Raw genomic sequence first — 17,023 nt, 5'->3', positions numbered from 1 at the left:
AAAATGTTTCCTCGGAGGAAGAAGATAATCGCTCTAATTGCAGACACCGGTCAGTCGATCACTCACCTCGGCCTGGTCCACAGCCAGCGTACTCAGCAGAGAAAGCGCCTTCAAATGGTTTCCGATATGACTTCGTTTATCATGTCGCGTGTGTGAGTGTGCCGGTCTGTGCGAGTGTGTGTGAGAGTGAGGTGTTTAGGTTGCACCGGCCTGATGCAATCTGGAACCCGTATGGGGAATAGTCAACGAGGTTATTATGATTTATCCTTCCCCAACACACTAGTTCACGAGCCCTTTCCTCCAAGATCGCAATCTGAGATGGAGATAGGTGAGCCGCGTGGCGACGTTTTGGAGAAGTAGTGTGCATGGGGCATACCGCGGGTTTGGAACTCGACGACACGGGGTCGTTTTTCAAACTCCGACTTCTAGACTAAAAATTCGTAAGATTCTTTCTTGGTCAGTGACGAGAAAAGGTGCCGCTTTTCGTAGGAGCAGCGCGTATTCTGCGAGTAAGTCCGTGATTCACCGCCCGCTTCCGACTGCTTATTCGCAGCGCGAGCTGCATGTAATGGACTTCCGGGCACCCGTTTGTCGTGCGCACAACGCGCGGTCGTTATTAATAACTGCGAATTGCGGGCTGGGCACGTATTTGCAGCCACATGCCGCTGCTGGCGCGCCATGGCGCCGGCCGGCGTGTATGTGGGAGGAATGTGTGTGTCCAAAGCCGTGCCTGCAAGCGAGCCGTGAGCGCGAAGTGCAGTCACAAATACCGGCAGGGGTTGTTTCAGTTGTGCGGCAAATTCTCCAAGCTCGCAGTGCGTGGCTGGGGACTCTGGACCCAGAAAGGCGACTCAATTACTGGCGGTATGATTTCCCCGAAGCACGAGGCGGAGGCTGTGTGAGTTGCACATGCACTGCGAATAACGTTGGGGTAACGTTTGTGAGCACCAGTCTCGCAAACTTGGTCAGAAAGTCTTTTTTTTTCGGGCATTTGTCGTCGCTTTGACTGCGGCAACACTGCCTCTAAAACCACTCTTTGATGTCCTCTGCAAGTTGACGCGGCGGACGACACCACGGACACGTCGTCAGGAGGCCTCGAGTCCTCCGTCGGCAGTGACCTTGCGTCTCGCTGCAAAAGTAGCAGGCCCGCATGGAGCGCGTTATGGCCGTGCCGGCCGCCTAGCGCAGGCCGCCTTGCGCGGGCCAGCCCAGGCCTGGCCAGCTAACAAGCCGAACGCATCTCATCATTCGAAATGACCCAAACTTGGCGACCGGCAGCAGGGCCAGCTCCTCGACGAGCCTGGCGACACAGACGTCACCGTGTGCTGAAGCGAAGAGTGGGCGAACATCTCGCCGCTAGACGCGCGCGCGTTTGTGTGCGGGAGGGTCTGGTGCGGTGGGGGCATGGAGCGGTGGTGGCTGAGTGATGTGACAAGGGAAGCTTTTGGTCGTTCTTGTCGCTAGTTTTCATCCGGATTTCTATCTAGCGTGCTTCGCGCGCCCTTCTGTCCGCTGCATGCCTCTATGCGCCCCCGTCGTCACTATCGTATGCAAATTCTTGGCTGTCACACACACACACACACACACACACACACACAGGCTCGTTATGTCGGCATTGCGCGTGAAAGGTGCGCACGCTCCTCGCTCTGCATTGTCATTGGCTGCTGATTTACGGGTCGTGAAGGCGTCGCGAAGACTGTTTCTGAAACCAGACGTCAATCGGCCGCTCGCGGTCGTGACGGCGGTTGTACCGTCGGAGGTGCGATGGGCATTCCTACGCGATCAATGTTACAAATGTAACGAAGTCGGGGAAAGGACGCGGAAATCCATCATCTTGTCCGACAAATGGTTATCCTGTCGGCGGGAAAACGACAACAAGCTGCAACGGGAGCGGCGGCGGGCGGCGGCGGGCGGCGGCGGGCGGCGGCGGGCGGCGGCGGGCGTGCCCGCGGGCCGTCGTCGCTCTGTCTTTCTCGCTCTCGCGGGGCGTGCCGCCGCGTGCCGCGAGGCGCCGACAGCTATCGGTTCGTTTTTCACCTGAATGACGAGACGAGGCCGCCCACTCCACGCAGCCTACACGTGGTGGGCTCACCGGGACTTTTCAGATCTTAAGAAAAGCTTCAAGCAAAGCCACTGCCTCACTTTAAGCTCATCTCGGCTCATCTTGTCCAGGACTTGACTTCAAGCTCTGGTTAAGCGCAGTAGGACTCCAGTAGGGCTGGGGCATGATATTAACAAAATTCAGTCATGTCTTAAACGCCTGTTTTCCTGTATTTACCGCGACTCCGCATCCTCCAAACCCTTTAAGCACGCCTTAAGCGAAGACGCCACGTAAGCGAGCGCGCTTACGCGGCGTGGCTTTCAAAGCCCCACTAAGTGGCCGCACAAGCATTCCTGGCACATTTTGCCGCTGTTTAGTCGCTGGCGTGTTCAGATTTAGCCGAGTCGACGACGCGAGAGGCGTCAGAGCGACGGCAGCGAGCATGCTGCTGCATTAAATGACACGACAAGGAGAGGCCGACACTCACCAACAAATATCACGTATGGCCAACGCCCACACACTTTCGGAATTTTAATGAAATTTAATGCTGTGCTCGGCCAAATTTTCAGCTCTCAAACTGCCTTTGCTTCTTCTTTTTCTGTGTCAGAGTGTTCGCACCATGACGCGCCCGTTGACAGTTATCGCCCGACAACGTGCGTCGCGCCGCGCCACGCCGTGGTGCGCTCTTGGCGTTATTAGCCAATCAGAGAAGGCGCCGGCGTGGGCGTCTGAACCGCCTGAACCTCCTCTAGGTGGGAGACAATCCGACCGTGCCTTTTCGTTTTACGGCCGATATCCGGTCGTTACAGCTTCGCAGAGCCACCTCGCCGTCAACATTACGCCCCCCAATCGCAAATTCCTCGGAAAAATATCTTCACTGCGAAGAAATGTTTTTGTTTGAAATTGCCAGAAGCCTGTAGTTTTTATGCACTGGCTTGCGCAAATAATAATTGGCTGAGCGATAGCGAAGCCCTTGCCGTGTTTGGGCGTGCTGAAAAGTGACTGGTCGTGCGTCTGTCTGTGACTCTGTTTGTACTCACCATCGATTCTCAGCAACTACAGTGGCTATAGTTTCAAGATTTCGTATTTAACGTCGCCTTAGTACCCCCCAACACGAGTTTGTTTCAAATCGTTGTTTAGTATCGTTTGAAATATTCAAAACATACTTTTGAATCAGGTTATTAGCATGGTTAGGTTGGCAGCACTCAGCACACGAATTTCTCATACCTGCGGCCGCGGCTCTCAAATACGGGACAGAAGCAAATAGCAAATAAAACAAATAACGAGCAGAAGGGTTTGGAAATGAGATCGGCCATAGTTTTTCTACATTCTAGAATGATTAAAACCATTTTAGAGTATCAACACAGCGAAATATGGAGAATGGCAGTGAAAATGATTTACGTGTTTCGTTCCCCTCTCCCCCCTCCCCCTTTCGAAGGGAATCTTCTTCAGGTCAGTGCACTTTGACAGAGCAGTGTAAAAGAATGTTTTTATTTTGACCTTTTGTATTGTGGCATCTACTTGTTTCATTTTCTATAGTGTCATCCTCTTTTTTAAATTTTCACAGTAGAGGAAATCAGGGAAATGCATAAATAACTTGTGTTGAAATTCAGGCATACTTAGTTTGGACTCGAGAAATACATTCTATTGCAATGCTGCAAGCTGACAAGAGTGCAAAGTACTAACATGTGTTTATTAATAGAATCAATGTATGGTTGTGTATATTAATCCTAATAGAGTTTGAATTGATATTGGTTCAAAGAGACGACTCAGGTTTTGAGCGGTGAGTGAATTAGTGAATGGATTTAATGAGACGATTCCTTCACTTCACTGAAGTTAATATAACTGGTACTACTCAGTATTGCATACCTGAGTAAGATAAATTGTGTCGGTTCATTAAGCCTTGAGTAGCCTTGGCATTGGACTCTATATGACGAATCACTGGATTTGACAATAATTGGTCCCCGTTAACTGGTTCAGATCAGCCTACCCTAAACTGACTCTCTTAATATTAACTGTGATAACGTATGCCAATCAATATTGTTTATTCACTGGTTCACAATGAAAGAATGACAAAATGTTTCATAGATATTACTTATAAAATTGAGAATTCATTAGTTAAGAAAAAGAGATATCGAATAGTGACCCAATCATACGAGTAACCAATTAAGCGATTCAATGCTGGCAATTGAATGTTACTCGACTGAGGGATTCACATTGGTGTGGCATCAGGGAATTGGTGATGACAGTGGGTGCTTCATGAAGACAGTGTAGGAATGTACAGAAATTGAGTCTAGATAGTTGTTTGTAGATTTCAGTGTACTAGTCACAAAAGCTACATTTATTTCAATGCCAAACCTACACTTTCACCTAGAGCTACGCAATTTGGGGCGAAACTTTCTAATTTGAGAGTCATGCGTTTCCCTGCAGTTTTCAGTGCGCTGACTTCAATATTGACTTCTAAATAGTCCCCAGACCCAAAATTTAACCGATTTTGGTCAAATTTTTTAAATTGAATTGCACATTGATTCTTGCAGTTTTTTGAGTGCTGATAGCAAAAATCACTTCCATTTTGACATCAGACTTATTTTTTCATCCGAAACGAGGTCATTTTGGACCAAAATTTTCAAGTCGAGTCTTATATTGTTTCCTGCAGTTTTTGGTGTGCTGAACTCAAAAATGACTTCCAAAATTTTCCCAGACTCACACTTAGCCGAATTTTGACCATTTTGGACCAAAATTTTAAATCGAGTTTGACATTGATCCCAGCAGTTTTTGGTGTGCTGATAACGAAAATCACTCTCATTTCGACTCCAGACTTATATTTTCATCCCAATTAGGTCATTTTGGACCAAAATTTTCAAGTCGAGTTTTATATTGTTTCCTGCAGTTTTGGTGTGCTGAACTCAAAAATGACCTTCAAACTTTTCCCAGACTCACATTTAACCGAATTTTAACCAAGTTTGGACCAAAATTTTTAAATCGAGTTTGGCATTGATCCCAGCAGTTTTTGGTGTTCTGATAACGAAAATCACTTCCATTTGTACCCCTGGTCTAAAGTTCACTCAATATGAGTCCTTAAGATGCACATTTCGTCTTCTCAAGCAAAGTCCAAAGTGCACAAACCATGTCAATTCGCATCGCTCAGCCACACTACGCGCCCAGACTAAACGGCGCGTACCCCTAGTAAATTTGGCCGTGTGGCCGCGCGGCATCTAGATGGCGTTTGATATACGGCGTCGTAAGGCGAACTGCTGGTCGGCCAGGACGTTCTCGGAAGAGGCCAGCCACTGGGCTGCGCGCTGCGCGGGGCTTGCTTCGCAAAATGAGCAACGTAACCAACCGGGGTGGGAAACAGAGGTTAGGTTCACTCTCGGCGGGAGTCCCCGGCGTTCAGCTCACTGTCGCGACCTTCCTCAACAACCCGGTGTGTGCGTCGTCGCTCTGGCCTCAGCTCGTCATTAATAACAGGAAACATTCACACGGACAGTCAGACAGACAGACGTACTGGAAGCTGGAGCACTGTCCGGATGACTCATGTCCCGAGGACCACTCCACCTGGGCGGGGCACGCTTCGCGTTATCTTTCGCGGGTAATCCCGGCGGACTATTTTTACTTCCCCTCTCGTCTCGCGGAACTTGATTCATCAATGTGATCGATCACCTCCGAGGCGAAGGCGAGCATCCATATGTATCACGGTTCGGCCGAAACGTTCATTGTAAGTCATCGGTGTGTTCCCCGGACGAACTGCCGCGCCGTGCCGCGCCCACTTCCGGCAACGGCCTGCTTCCCGAAACGAGGAAGGGCTTTGCCTTTTCCCTGGCCAACGAGTTAATGCATTAATGTCAAAAGTGTTGACAAATGCGTGCCAAGACTTCGTTGCTGTTTTTGTCTGATTTTCTTGTCGGTTGACACTGTGCGTTTTTACTTGTTGCAGGCGCTGAGCGACTCGCCGCCCATGTCGTACAGCGAGCACAAGTGGAACTCGTACGGCACCAGGGAGAACCTGCAGAACACCCGCCGCAACGGACTCAAGCCCGAGGCGCAGACCTCTTGTAAGTACGGAATCACTTACGGACCATCGTGATAAATAGCACCAGGCTCATCAAAAATAGTACCAAGTCAGCTCTCGAACACGGGCCCTTAGTCGTAGAAAACCGACGCCCCGGCCCACGCGGCCACGGCGCGCGCCATCAAGTGGTTCGAATAATGAGCTCTGCTTTTCGGCCGTTGGGTCACGGAAAGTGGTTCACGCTGACTGGGCGTGGGTTCGACTCCCGCTGCCGCCAAAAGCGGGCCGTAACGACTGCATCGAACTAGGCTCATCTGCATACTTGGCTCATCTCCGACGGCCTTGGGTTCGTTCTATTCGGACGTCACACGCCGAAATCTCCGGAGGGGTAAAAAATGGCGAGCATGCCCACGGCTGGGCGTCGCAACAACCGCGTCCACGCGAACTGCCGCCCCGTCCGCTGGCCTCGTGAGTGAGATACGACTTCGCGGGTTCGCCACGTCCAAAGCGTGGAGCGACTCGCGGAAACGAGTCGAGCGTTCGGCCGCCTAGGCGCGCCTACCCCGAACCCCGTTCGGCCCCTGGACTTGTCCGATTTGTATTTCGGCGCCGCGGCCGTAGTCTATGGACAAGCCCGGTTGGCGCGGTGCCAAGCAGAGCCAAGCAGAGCCGGGCGGGCCCCGGGCGGCCCGTTCTGTCCCTCTCGCACCCCGACGCGACGCTCCATGAGTGCGACAGGGACGGGGCGACGTGTTCGGAGTCAGCCTGCAGGGTTGGGCCGTCCGCCGGGGAGTGTCCAGACCGTCCAGACCGTCCAGACGCTGACTACATTGTTGCCGGCCTCGCCGCCTGTCCGGAGGGGCCCCTGTGTGATGGAGGTTGCGGGTTCGACTCCTCGCTGACCCGCATTTTCATTTTCATCCCCAGGCCGCCCCGTGCACGGGCCGTGGCGACCCGTTTCGTGATGCGGTCAGCGTATCGCAGCAGGCCCCAAGTTCACAGCTTGTTGGAAGGAAGTACTGATTGTTGATTACCTCGGACATGTTTCGGGCGGCCCTTGGCAACCACGCGAACGCCGCGAACGCGAACCTGCCCCCTTCCTCCTTCCCCCTCCCCTTCGCCGCGTTCACAGTCGGGTTGACAAGCGTGCTCAGGCGGGAGTGGCGGCCGATGTGACCGCGCGCGCTCATGGCGTGTGAAGTGGGCGTGGCGGGGCGGGGCGGGGCTCTGGCCCACGTACCGTGTAATTGAAAGTGATGTTATTTCCACCGGCCACTTAGCAGCAGGGCAAAACAGTGCGTGCGATTGCCGCCACCTCGCTCAAGCCCTCGAAGCCCTCGGAGCGCTTCGAGACGGGGCAGGGCCCGCAGGGCGGGCAAGGCAGCTGCTGCCGGCCACTGCAGACTCATTCCGTCGCTCTGTCTCTTTCGCACTCATGGAGCGTCCCGTGCAGGAGCGAGGGAGACAGAGCGACGAGAACGACTCTGAGAATCAGTCTGCTGCTGGCCGCTGTTGGCAGAAGATGCTGCCGATAGTGGAGTCCGCGACCCCAGCCGCGACCCGCAACCCGACTCGGGCCAGTCGTCCTGCACGCGAACAAGTAGGGCCGGAACACGCTGGCAGTGCTCGGCCCGGGTTGTTCGAGTCTCGGCGAGATCAATATTCAACCCCGCGAAAAAAAATAATTAAAAATTATTTCTCAACCCAACTAAGTAAGCAATTTTTTTTGCGACGCCTTGAACTTCTAACGGCTTGTAAAGGCTTGTCAGGCCGTGCGAATGCGGGCGTGCCTTCGGGAGGCCTGCCCCGCCTGGAAGAACTCTGGAAGTACACTGGAAGCCTGAACCCGCATTCGGAAGGCTTGCCACCGTCTCTAGTTTGCATGCTCTGCAAAGAGAGGGACTTGTCCGGGCCGGGCGGCAAGTTCACGGCGGGGCTCTCCCCTCTCTCCCTCCCCCTCCCCCTTTCCGCTTCACTCGCGCCGCCTCGGCCGGCCTCGGCCCCAACCTTGACACTGCCTTGCGGTTTATTACGTAACGCCCGGCCGTTGCTCCGGGCCCTGGCGGCGGGCTGCAGCGAATCCATGCACCGCCGCCTTTGGAATGCACGGCCCCGCAGCACAATCCCTTGTTCACTTTCCTTTCTCATTCGAGCGCCGCACGCGCAGTGCACCCGGAAGGCTTTTCCGAGTTTGGCGGAAGGGCGCGGCGGGGATTCGAACCCGGGCCCGTGCGTGCGGAAGGCGGTGATAAGGCGCCAGCACGACTAGCGCCTGCGGACTGCTGGGGTAGGCAGCCCGCCCCACAGCCGTGTCGCGGAGCGCTGCGGTGGCCGACGCTGCAGGCGGCAAGCCGGCCAGCCAGCCAGGGATGACACGTCGGATTTCAGAACGGAGTGAACCCTTTTGGTCCGCAACTGCGAGGATGTTCAACTTGGAGTGCTCCGTGTTTCCCACTGTACTTTTCCGTTTTATTTCTGTCTTGCGTTCGGACGATTGAGGCGGAGAGTGCGTCGTGTTCCCGAGATGCAGCAGCCTCACTCGGGCCGCTCCTGCACTCTTGAAAATAAGTTGGAAAATCCCGGAAAGTGCGTTCTAAGGCTCCGCTTTTCAAAAAATATAATTTTAAACGCAATAAAAATAGAAAATTTTGACTTTTTTGACTTTTTTGAGGGTTGAAGAAAATATTTATTACGTGACCAGTTCTCTATTTTTTCGGATTTTTTTAAAAGTGTTCCCAGCCTTCCAATCGGCCACCCCGCTATTACGCCGCTCCCGATGTTCAATGCCCTGTGTCTCGGCGGGCTTTGGTTGGCCACGCCGCGCTAGCCGCGCTGGCCGCGCTGCCACGGTGGCCAACATGGGCACGCCCGAGGGCACGCCGCACGTTCTGTACGGACCGTACGGACGGACTGCAGTGAGACCAATCGCTAACATTGCACTCGCGCCTTTTCCACGGCGGAGCGCGGCGGAGCGCCCGTGGCACGCCGCGGCACGGCGGCGTACAGTCCTCTTCAAGAGGAGCCCCAAAGTACAGTCACGGCCAAAATTACGACTCGAGAATTCATAACGGTGCCCAAGTGCACACCGTGCATGCAGAGTGCGTTTTACACTGTAAACCTTTGTACTGACTGCTCACTTAATTTTACAGTTTAGCGAGTTTAGTACAAGGATAATTATCTTCAGAAAAAAGAAAATTTTCTGAAGAAAAAAAGAAATGAATGCCGGTATTTGAACCCGCCTCTTTTTGCCTTGCAGTGCGCCAAGCCAACGAGGCGACCGAACACATCCTCAAGATGGCCTCCAACGGGTCCTGCAAGGTGCCGGCGCCCGTGGTGGTGAACGTGGGCAGCCTGTACCCGGACCCCTCCAAGGAGTACATCCCGCACTGCACCATCCTGCACCGCTGCACCGACGCCACCGGCTGCTGCAGGAGCAGCAAGTACACGTGCAAGGCGAAGCGGAGCGTGCGCATCGAGCTCGCCTTCTACGTGAGTCACTCCACCGTCATTTTGCTGTTACACAGTGGGCCAGAAGACCGGTGGACGCGGCCAAAACTCAAGACGCGTTTTGAGCTCCAGAGTCGCTGAATGGGACTCGAACTGAACGTGTGACTCCGCCTGGATTGCTCTTCGAACGAGGAATCCATTGGTGGCATCACACGTTCGGTTCGAGTGTTTTAGCGACTCTGAAGCTCAAAACGCATCTAGTGTTTTTACCGCCTCCACCGGTCGCATGGCCCACTGTGTGTCACTTCGCTATCACTTCGCTGTCTCCTCGCTGTCACTGCTTGTCACCTCGCCCGATCGCTCCACGGCCCCCTGTTCCGTCCCTGCCCGGTTGGTTCCCCCTTTCCCGAGCGTCGATTCACTTTCGATGATTTCGACCTGATTTCCGGTCGGGGATGGGACTGGCGACTGTTCCAGACTGTTCCCCGCCAATGCGTATTAGGGGGAGTGGGGACACTGTAGGAAGCGTATGAAAAATTGCTGTTCTTTCGGAAAAATAAAAGTACGCGCCGTATTTCGCGCGCGTCCTTGTCTGGCACGGCATTCCGCCGACTGCACTTGCTCTGTCTCTCTCGCACTCGCGGGGCGTCCCGTCGGGGTGCGAGAGAGACAGAGCGCGCTGCAGGGCCGTATTGTCGACACGCGTTAGTCACCGCACTGCGAGTGCCGTATGCCTGTCCGTCACATTGAGCTTGGGGCTTGGCACGCGTCCACTGGGAATTATGCAAATGAAATGACCCCCATTAAAAAGCGCTGCCAGCGTACATCCACTCCGCGGCGCGACCTTTTCGCTGAGTTTCATTGAAGGAAGGCTGACGCCGCACAGTGGGCCAGAAGACCGGTGGAGGCGGCCAAAACTCTAGGCGCGTTTTGAGCTCCAGAGTCGCTAAATGGGACTCGAACCGAACGTGTGACCCCACCAATGGATTGCTCTTCGAACGAGGAATCGATTAGTGGGGTCACACGCTCGGTTCGAATCCTTTTTGGCGACTCTGGAGCTCAAAACACGCCTAGAGTTTTGGCCACCCTCACCGTCTGCTGGCCTACTGTACGCCGCTGACGGGCTGTAATCTCCGTGAAGGCGTCCAAAGGGGTTGCGATGAAACCCTCTTCGCTGGAGTCGCTGTGTCTCCCTCCCGCCCCGTGAGTGCGAGAAGGACGGAGCGGCACCGCTGGAGGGCGTCCCCCCGGAGTGGCCAATAATTCTAATAGACGCGAACAGCCCCAAGTCGCATCCATTCAGGAGCAAAGTAGAGCCGGAAAGAGCGGAGCGAAAAAAAAAAAAGAAAATGTCAGAGGAGCAGCTTGGGACGAAGGGCGAGAAATATGGCGGGGTGGAACTTGGTGCACTCGCGGCAACTATAACCGCCACACTGGAGAATCAATAAAAAGGCCGCAGGGGGCGCCGGGACTCGAACCCGCGACCCAACCGGCGACACGTCTCGGCATGGGCGGCGGCGGCCCTCCACGGGGCGCGCCTCGCCGCCGCGGCGCCACCGGCCCGCCGTCCCCGAGACAAATGGAACGTGAAATCTCGCCGTTATTTATATGAAACGCTCCACCGCTCTATCGAGATCAGGCCCCCTCCCCCCGATGCCCGCAAAAGCCGTCTGTGCGCCTGCATTGACTCGGTAGCCGCGTGGTTCAGCGAGCAAGTCGGCATGTGACAGCTGCTCTGGGTTCAAATACTAAGAGCAGAAGAAACATTTATTGTTTGTTCCAAAAAAAACATTTAAATTTAAAAAAAAATTAAATTCTTAATTTAAAAAAATGTAAACTTTTTAAAATGTTTGTCAATTTTTTAAAGAAAAATTTGACATTTCTTTTTTAGACGACGCGCGTTGGGCACCGGAACCCCATCGTGGAGAAGCTGGCCTTCTACAACGAGACGGAGTGCGAGTGCGCGCCCATCGAAGACACCCGCTTCCGCATCAACGACGTCCGGGCCAGCAGCGCCAACGACGCCCACGCCACGGCCTCGTCCAGGAAGCAGCGGCAGACGCAGACCCCGGCCTACATCGCCATCGCGCCCTACAACAAGCCGGGGTGAGGACGACCAACGCTCATTTTACTAGAAAAAAAATTCGAGTCGCTAAAAAGGACCCGAACCGAACGTGTGACCCCACCAATGGATCCCTCGTTCGGAGAGCAATCTATTGGGTGGGGTCACACGTTCGGTTCGAGTCCCATTTAGCGACTCTGGAACTCAAAACGCGTCCGGGATTTTGACCGCCTCCACAGGTCTTCTGGAAAATCCACTGTGCCTCGGACCTTTCACGTGTTCGGTGCCCACAGGTGCCGCTGCCCCAGCACCTACAGCCCCAGGGACCTGCCCAAGCCGCGCGAATGCACCTGCGACTGCTTCGACCGCCAGGCGGACTGCCTCAAGTTCAAGAAGGGCAAGGAGTACTTCTCCATGGAGGACCGACTGTGAGTACCGCAGAGTGTCGCCAGAATGACATCAAAAGTCGCATTCATATTTCGCAGTGGGTCAGTTGTTCCATCCCCGGTGAGGCCGACGCGGCCCAAGCTTGCCAACATCAGGAAACCCTCCCCTTCGCACGCTGTCGTCTTTGTGCCGGTTTGCCCCTGTTTCTGCCGGCTCCGCGTTTGCTTTCTCTGCCAGCGGCCCGGCCGATCGTGCTCTGTCTCCGTCGCACTCACGCGGCGCCGCGCGAGGGTGCGAGAGAGACAGAGCTAGAGGCATCACTAGCCCCTCCCCCCACCGGAATTTGATCCAGCTTGTTTTGCATCGGCCGGACATGGACTCCGAGACGGATGACCGCGCGGACCGCCGTCAACGCCAAGCACGCCGTCAGCCTGGTTCCGTCTCTCTCGCACTCACGGGGTGGTCCGGGGGAGCGTAGGGGTGCGAGAGAGACGGCGCGACGACAGCCCTCCAGTGTGCTGCCAACGCCGCGTCGCGGTGTCTTTATTTTCCTCTGCAGTGGGCGAAAAAACGGCGCGGTATCTCCGCAGCGCCAAGGAGGCCAAGACGGAGTCCTCGAGGCAAGGCGGGCAAGGCGGGCAGGCCGCTTGTCAGCCCGGCCGCCAACAACCGAGGCACTGCGCGGCACTGCGTGGTCGCGAAGGGAGGGTCCTCCCTATGTCCTCCGGGACTTCTTTGTCGTCGGGGTCGTTGTCCTGGGGGACCCTCCCCTCCGCGTCCGCCAGGCCCTGGCCAGGCCCTGGCCAGGGCGCCACCCTCCGCCCCTCTCTGGGTCACTGGGGCGCCGGAGTCGCCATGTCACCGTGACAGGTGGCCGCGCGGCAAAACAAACAACGTGTTTTTGGCACAAAAATTTTGTCAAAAAAATCATATTTGTGAAATTTAAAAGAGAGCATTTTTTGAGAGGGCTACGAAAAAAAACACAAAATGTTTAGCCGTGTACACTGTACGCTGTCGGACGGTCCCCGGAGCTTCCGGCGCGCTGCCCTCGGCGCTGCCGCGCTGCCTCCAGGCTTAGGTGCGGCCCCTTATCTCCAGCAGAAGAACAGAATGGGATGGGAGTCTCGTGTCATTAAATACAAAGCCCTGCTGGGGGGCTATTTATCTCGCCATCCGCGCACACTGTTTCCTCCCTTTTTTAGGTTTTTCCGACTTTTTTCTGGCAGTGTCAGTTTATTTTCGTCGTCATCTGGCACACCGCGGTGCAGGGAGTGTTCACACCTGTGATAAGGGCTGTGTGTGAGGAGCAGCGATACTGCTAATCTCAGCGCGCCTCAGCCGCAGTGGACCAGCTTGTCTGTCTCTCTCCGTTGCAGCCTGTCTCTCTCTCTCTCTCTCTGTCCGGCGTTATGCACGCCCCTTGGCACGCCCCGTTTCCAGCCTGGGATTAAGGCCTACGGGGCTGCAGTCTGACTCCAGCAGGCTGTCTCTCTCGCACCCGCACGGGTCCCACGAGGCGCCCCGCGAGTGCGAGAGAGACGGAACGACGGCTGGCACCACTTATTCGTTTCTCCTAATTCCGCGAGAGTTATTGCCGCTCTGTCTTATCACAGTGTGGCTCTGCCGGGGTGGTTGGGGTGGGGGTTGTCGGGATGCGGTGGCCATAGTGGTGGGCCTGCCGCCAAAGGATCGTTCCGTCGCTCTGTCTCTCTCTTACTCATAAAGTGTCCCGTTGGAGAGAGACAGCAGCCTCCCTTCCTCATGTCCATTCTCTGTCTCTCTCTTACTCATAGAGTGTCCCGTTGGAGTGGGAGAGACGGCAGCCTCCCTTCCTCATGTCCATTCTCTGTCTCTCTCTTACTCATAGAGTGTCCCGTTGGAGTGGGAGAGAGACGGCAGCCTCCCTTCCTCATGTCCATTCTCTGTCTCTCTCTGCCGCAGATGCATCGAGAAGAACCTGTGCAAGCTGCCCGAGTGCGAGTTCGGCCCCTTCTGGAAGCTGAGCGGCCGCTGCCCGAGGAAGAACGAGAAGTTCCACCACGACAACCGGAGGAGCGAGAAGTTCTCCCACGACACGCACAGCAGACCAGTGCAGTACTCCCCCAAGTTCTACCGGCCTTGAACGACCTCGAGCAGACTCGACAACCCTTCGGAGGCGTTCCCGAAGTGCCTCGAGGCGTTCTCGAGGCGTTCTCGAGGCGTTCTCGAGGCGTTCTCGAGGCGTTCTCGAGGCGTTCTCGAGGCGTTCTCGAGGCGTTCTCGAGGCGTTCTCGAGGCGTTCTCGAGGTGTTCCAGATGGCGCTAGGAACTCTGCTGCTGAGGCGCTCTCGATACCTCGCCCAGGGGCGTTCCTCGGGGACGTTCCCCTAGGGCATTCCCTAGGGCGTTCCCTAGGGCGTTCCCTAGGGCGTTCCCTAGGGCGTTCCCTAGGGCGTTCCCTAGGGCGTTCCCTTAGGCGTTCGCGGGGCGTTGCCGAAATGCTGAAGTGACGCTGCGGACTGCACGGCCTGCGGGTTGGAAGAGGCTACTTAATGACTTGGCTGTGATAGACAAGGACAGATGCTGCAGCCAACTCCGACTCTAGATTTCTCATAGTTCGGATATGGGGTACGGGTCGCTGCCCGCAGCGCGCCGCAGCGTGTGTCGAACACAGGGCTGCCAACCAGGGCGAACCTACCTAGGCGCCCCTCTTGGCCGAGCGGGCAAGCTGACAATTTCAGGCTCGTTAGATCGTGGGTTCAACTACGATCTTCTCCTTTTCTCCCCTTTTTGTTTGCCCGAGCTCTGCATTCCAGAACCACCAGTGAGTGGCCGACGGGGACGCATGTGCCTGGCTGCGCCTGGCTCGCTGCGGCTATGGCGCCAAAACTTGTGAGTGTGTGTGTGTGTGTGTGTGTGCCCAACCGGGCGAACTTCGCTGCTGTTGTCTCCCCGCTGCGCGTCCCCTATGACTGAGAAAAGGCTACTTCGGACAGTATTGACAAATTAGAATAGAGGAAGTGAAGCAGGAAGCCTCAATTGACTATATTGTATGTTATTTTTTCAATAACGAATCCTCGTTTAAGCGTAGCGTATTTATATTTTGTTTTGTGTTTATATTTCTAAGTTTGTGGATCGCAGCACGAGTAGAGTGTATACATACTATGGTTACCGTTTTATACCTAGTTCTAAGGGCTGGAGCACAACTTCGTTGTTTGAGGGAAATCCTGGAGGGGTGGGGTGGGGAGGGGTCTGGAGGCCGTCTGTTGCACAAACGGCACAAGTTTTGGAGTTTTGCTCGTTACTGCATTTTCTCTTGACGCCACGAGCGTCATTGAACCTGCATTCATTCGAGTGTTAAAATTATTACGAGACACACTGTGAGCGTGTGTGTGAGTGTATGTATGCATGTGAGTGTGTGTGACGGAGTGTGCGTGTGTTCTTGCGCGTGCGTTTTGTGGACAGGGTTTGTCAGCGCGATCGAGACAAGTTTTGCCCATACCTGATTAAGAAAACCTGAAAGGTGAAAGCTGTAAGAGTTTTCATGTGTACAGAGAGACTATCATTGTAGCCTAAAGTATTTACGCAACTTTTTGTTAAAATGGCTTCTTCTTGTAACGTAGGTCAAACAGTAAACTCTAGACTTTGAAACAGTGTAGTGTAGATTCTATGTATGCATACCCTATTGCTCTGAATTAGATTCATATTTGGCGGAGTGACTTTGATTCAACTTCTCTCGCTAGAATTCTCCTGGAGAGTCAACGGAACACACTAGTGCTGTTCAAAGAACAGGTCTTATACGTAACTTTCGCTAGCAGTTCGCGGATCTAGTCATCCTGCCTTTACGACCCCCTATGCCATGCCTGTGTACACTATCCGGGGCACCCTGTGCGGTGCGGTTACTGCTAGTCACTTTTTATAGAGCACTACTCCTTGAAATTTGCTTCCGTTGAGATGTAATTATTTTACGTTAAGACATACTCTGCCGACAGAGCAGGAATATTAATGCATCTTTAAATTATGGCCGCCAAAATGTGTATTAGAAATATTTGGATGCGGAGCACTGGTCCGCCGGACAGTCCTCTGCAACTCGCATTATGTTGAGATGTTTGTTCGACAAAAGCCCCTTTGATAACTTACTGCTGCTTTTGATCTGGTGTTGATTTTGTGTGAACGTAAGGTGCCGCGCTGAAATGTAAATTTAGACGAATAAAATCGGCAGGAATCAACCCAGCCTTTGCCCAGAAATGTGCATATTTTATCTATTTCTTCAACCCAAATCCTGTGTACACACTTAAAACAAAACAATTTAAAAACGCTATATTTTAAAGCAAAAAAAAAGACCAAAACAATGCAATTTGCAAAATTAAGAACAGGAACCGAAACGAGGAAGAGGTAGCCTCAGCATTCCCTCGATCCATCATCCGAGGCTCTGTCGGTCGATACGTCTATCCGCGTGTGTCCAAGCGCGTCTATCCGCGTCTACCCGCCGGAACACAAACAAGGCCTCAGGGCTGCACTCTGGGTCGCTTCAGCGCCGAGTGTGAGTGGAGGACGACGAGGGAATGAAGTAACTGGCAGGGGGAGAACCAAAGGGCGCTTTCGTCGCTCCGTCTCTCTCGCACTCATCTGGCGTCCCGCAGGCCCCGTAGGGGTGCGACAGAGACAGCGCTAGCGGCCGTTCGGAACGCCCTGCTGCCGCGTGGAGAGCCGCGAGTTGAGTGGCTATCCAGTGGTGGGGCGGGCTAGGCTCGCCAAATGGAGGCCCGATGAAACACTTGGCTGTCATTATGATTGTGTTTCTTGGGGGAAACCGCCATTTGTGCGTGAAAGAAAGCGGGTTTGTAGAAAAAAAAGGACGCAGCATCGTTTTTCTCCTGCATTGTCCGAGGCTGCCGCGTTCCCAGCCTGTCCACGTCACTTACAAAGTCTCTCACAGCAGAAAAACAAAATACGGAAATATTGGAATTATTAATTTTGTGGTGGACCAAACGAACCAAATCAATCTGTAGTCATTTTTGACTTAATTTCTGCGCGTCCTTGACGGACCGCGAAGGCGCGGGTGCTCTGCTGCGAAATTTCCGAGCCGAAACTC

The 17,023-nt window shown here is 54.2% G+C and overlaps 1 protein-coding gene across 2 annotated transcripts in view; it reads left to right on the top strand.

Moving 5' to 3' along the window:
• Window positions 1-16,176, top strand: part of LOC117648673 — a 60,039-nt gene extending 43,863 nt beyond the window's left edge. The window contains exons 2-7 of one of the 2 annotated variants that reach the window (XR_004587918.1): window positions 5,979-6,096; window positions 9,310-9,542; window positions 11,392-11,606; window positions 11,856-11,990; window positions 13,891-14,180; window positions 14,225-16,176. Coding sequence is in view for 1 of the 2 variants with exons in the window: in XM_034391332.1 (XP_034247223.1) it covers window positions 5,979-6,096; window positions 9,310-9,542; window positions 11,392-11,606; window positions 11,856-11,990; window positions 13,891-14,071 (882 nt within the window). In the remaining variant the exon portion in view is untranslated. Of the gene's footprint in view, window positions 1-5,978; window positions 6,097-9,309; window positions 9,543-11,391; window positions 11,607-11,855; window positions 11,991-13,890 lie in introns of both variants that reach the window. The other variant, XM_034391332.1, reaches the window with a different exon arrangement.
• The last annotated feature ends 847 nt before the right edge of the window (window positions 16,177-17,023 follow it).

Source organism: Thrips palmi, unplaced genomic scaffold (assembly GCF_012932325.1).
Source record: "Thrips palmi isolate BJ-2018 unplaced genomic scaffold, TpBJ-2018v1 HiC_scaffold_10, whole genome shotgun sequence".
NCBI lineage: Eukaryota > Metazoa > Arthropoda > Insecta > Thysanoptera > Thripidae > Thrips > Thrips palmi.
This window is presented reverse-complemented; position numbering and strand designations above follow the sequence as displayed.